General features: G+C 44.3%; 1 protein-coding gene across 1 annotated transcript; it reads right to left on the bottom strand.

Annotated features, from left to right (window-relative positions):
* Window positions 1-413: 413 nt before the first annotated feature.
* Window positions 414-4,705, bottom strand: LOC4350861 (mannose-6-phosphate isomerase 1). Its single transcript, XM_015759893.3, has 4 exons — window positions 3,968-4,705; window positions 2,425-2,637; window positions 1,487-1,753; window positions 414-1,061 (listed from the first exon to the last, which is right to left on the bottom strand). The coding sequence occupies exons 1-4, from the start codon at window positions 4,547-4,549 to the stop codon at window positions 741-743; spliced, it is 1,383 nt and encodes a 460-aa protein (XP_015615379.1). The 5' UTR covers window positions 4,550-4,705; the 3' UTR covers window positions 414-740.
* Between the last annotated feature and the right edge of the window lie 18 nt (window positions 4,706-4,723).

Genomic DNA, 4,723 nt, shown 5'->3' with positions numbered 1-4,723 from the left:
TTAAATCAATCAATTCTTAATTTTTTGAGGAAAACTATATAAAATAAAAACATTAAGGCAATCAATTTTTTTAAAAAATTTTTTGATGAAAGGTAGCATTTCTACTCATAAAAAACAGCAGAAATTTCAGTCATCAGAAATTTAATTCAAGAATCAAGAAAGAATATGTATTCCCAGCTAACTCAACATCTTAATCAATTGCTTTTATAATAAGAGTCATAATTCCGGTGATAATCTACGTCTAAAGTTAGTATGACTGGAATAGCTAAGGTTGCAGTTCTTTTATAGCTAATGTTGTTCAATCATCTCTCGTTTTAGGCAGAGGCTCTGCAGCTAGCCATTCCTCTCAACAGTCCAACACCATCCCTTTCGCATGTAATCACGAACAATAATATTCTGCCGCTAGCCAAGGATCGAAGGAATCATATTAGTTATTCTATATCCAAAGCAAACTTCAATTTTCGCATGTACATGATGAATGAATAATCGAAACTAGAAGCTCATCTACAGATTTCATTTGCTTCCAGCGTACTGAAAAATGTAAATTACATATTGGGGAAAAAAATAAACAGGATTAAGGGTATGAAAGAGAGAGACTTTATCTCCATTTGCCTATACACTATGATGGCTTAACTAGCTACCTTATGATAAAATGAAAGGACGACAGTAAGACACCCGTTTTCCTACCAATTACTCTCGCAATAACCTTTAATCCCTGAAGATTTGCGGTGTTATTGAAGTCAGCTGAAGAATCTGCTGTTCACCCCAGCCCTGTAAAGCTGCATGCTCCCAGGACCAGAAGCAAGGATCCTGACCTCGGTGTGCGCCGGCACGAAGAAAACATCGCCTTCCTTTGCCTTTCCTTCATCAAGCATGGAATCTGCCTCAATCTTGCCTTCCCCTGTCATGACAAGGAAGATGGATGGGCCAGGCACCGGTGACATGGTGACCGATTCACCGGAGGGCAGCAGGCAGCGATCGACTTCAAACTCCTCAGATGGGGGTATGTAGCGCGTTACATATGCTTGCACTGGAACTCCTCGCAGAATCTCCGGGTAGTTCTGCATAAGGAAGATCGTAAGTTATATTACAATACGGAATAAAGAGCACAAGATTTTCTGGAGTATATTTGAACATTCTGGCTGAGTTTGTTCGTGTAATCAAGCTCCACATGTTTGAAGGAAGTATTTTCCTTGCTTAATTTTGAAGTGAACAAGCAATTCTAGAAACATATGCCTTGTTTAATCACTAAGTGAACAAGCAGTTTTTCCATAACAGTAGTAGTACCATACGCCTTTCTTAATTATGAAGTGAGCAAGCAATTCTACCATACCAGTAGTAGTAACATAATCAATGATGATTACTTGATTAGTGTAGCATCAGAAGAGTTAGAAACACTAATTGTCAATAGACGATAATCAGATAACAGCGAATATCAACAGAATATAGGTGATGCTTATATAAATAAGAAATCAGATAAACAAACCTGCTTGTATGTCAGCATCGAGCAAAGAGTTTGGACGTCTCTGTATTTAGGGGTCAGACCAGCACGAACTACATTGTCAGATGTGGCCATACATTCGACGCACTCTCCCGAAAGATATGCATGTGGTTCATTAGCACCAATATAGAGTGCTTCACCGGGGTTGAGCTTGACATAGTTAAAGAAGAATGCTGCTAAAACACCAACATCTTCAGGGTACTGCATCTCCAGTGACAACACTAGCTGCTCCTTCTTTGTCAAGGTTCTAACCTGAAAAGAACATTAACAGCAAAACAGTTCAATTGCAGAATATCAGGCTTGAATCTCCTCAAAAAGGAATATCAGGTTTGGCAATATCTTTGTGTAAGCATGTAACATGTTGCTGAACTGCTGATCCTACCTCAGATATGAGGCTGCCATATCTGAAATTCTGAATACAGAGCTAGGAACTGGGTTTCAGAAAGCAGAAATGTGAGGTAGCTCACAATCAGAACCATTGCCTTACTTTTTTTTATTATTTAAGACCCTCATTTCACCATGTTGTAAATTAAACCAGCCCAATGCTACCAGAATCTGTCATACAAGGTGCTGCAAAGCCTATGAGTTCAAGAGGTAGTATCCCACACACAATGTCTTGTAGCCCCAAGTACATGAGGTCAAATCACACTCCATCTTAACCACACAATTGGATTATATGGCACTAAAGTTGGACAGCAATATTCCCAAAAAAAAAAAAGTTGGACAGCAACAACTATGCTTTTCCTAAAAAGTCTTCCTTTGTCATTTAGAAATGAACAAGAAGACAGATAGAAGCTCAAACATTTTGCAAAACGTAGCGTACGACGAAGGAACAAACTGATATTGACATCCCAGCTGACACAGATTATAGGCAAGTGAAATAAATAATACATCTGTCAAGAATAATTAAGAGAATAGTTTACCTTACTCTCAATATTCAGCCGACTCTTTAGCTTTGAGACTGCTTCAGAAACTGTTTCTTTGCTTGCTGTCATTAAATTAGTAAAAGCTGATTGCAGATATGACCTTACTCCGATGCCTCCATCATGCTCTTTGGCACCCATAAGCTTCACAGCCTCTTCTTTGCCAACTAACTCTCGAACCTCAGGTACAGTCCTCAAGACATCCTTGAGCTCCTGGGTTGCAGTATAATAGGTCAGTACTTAATTTTACAGGTAATCAATGCTTAGAGTCCTAAAAGCTCCAAGGTACTATGTAGCCCATATTGTTAACAATGAGATTCTATAGCATTTGTAATCTATTTTCCGAAAAATTGGAAGGATTTAAACAAAAGAATTATATTGAAAGTGTATTCTATATACTTCATTATACCTTGTTTCCTACTCTGAAACTAGTCACACATTGCGTCTAGCTAAATATCGGTCAATAAAGATGTGATACATCTAGCCAAACACCAGTCAATGAAGCTGGAGTGCATCTAGAATTACTTAAGTCACATGGTGACCAACCAGAATCTGAATTTCAGAGTACACATTGTACATCTAGAATTACTTAAGTCACATGCTAACCAACCAGAATCTGAATTTCAGAGTAAACATTGTACAAGAACCAAATATGAGCATATTACCCCCCCCCCCTTGTTTATTTGTCCATCGGTGATGCATATGCAATTCAAATAGGGAAATATTACTGCAACATATGAGGTTCAGAATAATAAGCAGTTGGCTACGGCTGTTGAACAACACCCTTTTTTTCTGTCCACGAAATGCCTGCTGCCTACCTAAGCTAGTAAGCAAGCCATACTTCCAATTGCTGTCCACGAAACGGCTCCCACCTACCTAAGCAGCCATACTTGTAAACGCATCGCTGGATGTGATTTGGACAGAATCTACACTATACATGGACATGGGGCCAACAATAAAATGATGCCTTTGGCGTTGGGGGATAATCCATTGCAGCTTGCTGGATACTTGGACAGCATCAACTGTTTGTGAAGCACTGGACCACAGTACCTCATGAAAGGCGTGTGATTTTCTAAAAAAAAAAACAAAATGAAATTCTAACCTCATCTTCTCTGCATTTTCTTGAAACCAATAAAAAGTTTGAAGGTATATTATATACTACTATTATAGATGACGATATTTTAGCGAAGGATTAACAGGTTGTTGGGCTGTCAGTAAGTACTTGCCCGTTCGATAATTACAGATCCCATTAATCATTAATCATTAGTTCGTTGCCAAATTCATCAGCAGCCAGATCCCCACTTGACATTTCGATTTCGACATAAGTCAACTCCGCCCCTCACACCCACCTACCCATTAGGAATCATCCATGGGATCTGCTGGCAACATCTCATAAACAATTTCAACCAACCAAACTAACAAAATTCATGCGCAACAACAACATCAGAACTAATGGTATCATCAAAAATTCGATCTCAAAGTGCATCAAGAAGCAATTAGAACTAGTGATTAATCAGCGAAATGCGGGTGGTGGAAAACCAACCTGGACGGAGACGAAGCCGCAGAGGGCGCGGAAGTCGGTGACGGCGACGGCCATCTCGGGCTTGTGGTTGTCGTCGCGGTACGTGGCGGGGCGGAGCGCGTGGAGCGCCCTGGCGAGGGCGGCGTCGGGGTGGGCCTGGATGGAGAGCGCCCTGGCGACCGAGAGCACCTTGAAGAGGAACGGGAGGTCGCCGCCCCACCTCGCCGCCACGTCGCGGCCGAGGAGCGCGGCGGGGCCGCGCCTCCCCAGCCACTCCCTCAGCGACTCCCCCGACGCCGCCAGCGACGACGGCGCCGCCGGGTGCGTCCCCATCCACAGCTCCGCGTACGGCCTCTCATCACCATCATCGCCCTCGCCGGCGAGGCGCGCGACGAGGGAGGACCCGCGACGGCCGCCCCACTCGTAGTGCTGGACGGCGCCGGCGAGGCGGAGGACGGGGTGGGAGGCGTCGGCGTGGAGATCGTTGCCCTCGGCGGTGGTGGTGGTGGTGGCGGCGGCGTCGGTGGGGATGAGGAGGCCGCCGAGGCCGGGGATGCCGAGGGCGAGGGCGAGCTGGGAGGAGGCGGTGGTGGAGGAGGCCATTTCGATCGTCGTCGTCGTCCTCGTCGGCGGCGGCGGCGAAGGGTTGGCGCGGTGGTGGTGGTGGCGATGGAGTGGTGGTGGGGGTTGGGTTTTATGGCGGGGAAGGAGGCGGAGGAGGAGGAGGAGGGAGGGGGAGATGGCGACGTGGGGATCGGAGATGGGAGGTTTCAAGTT

Source organism: Oryza sativa, chromosome 11 (assembly GCF_034140825.1).
Source record: "Oryza sativa Japonica Group chromosome 11, ASM3414082v1".
NCBI lineage: Eukaryota > Viridiplantae > Streptophyta > Magnoliopsida > Poales > Poaceae > Oryza > Oryza sativa.
This window is presented reverse-complemented; position numbering and strand designations above follow the sequence as displayed.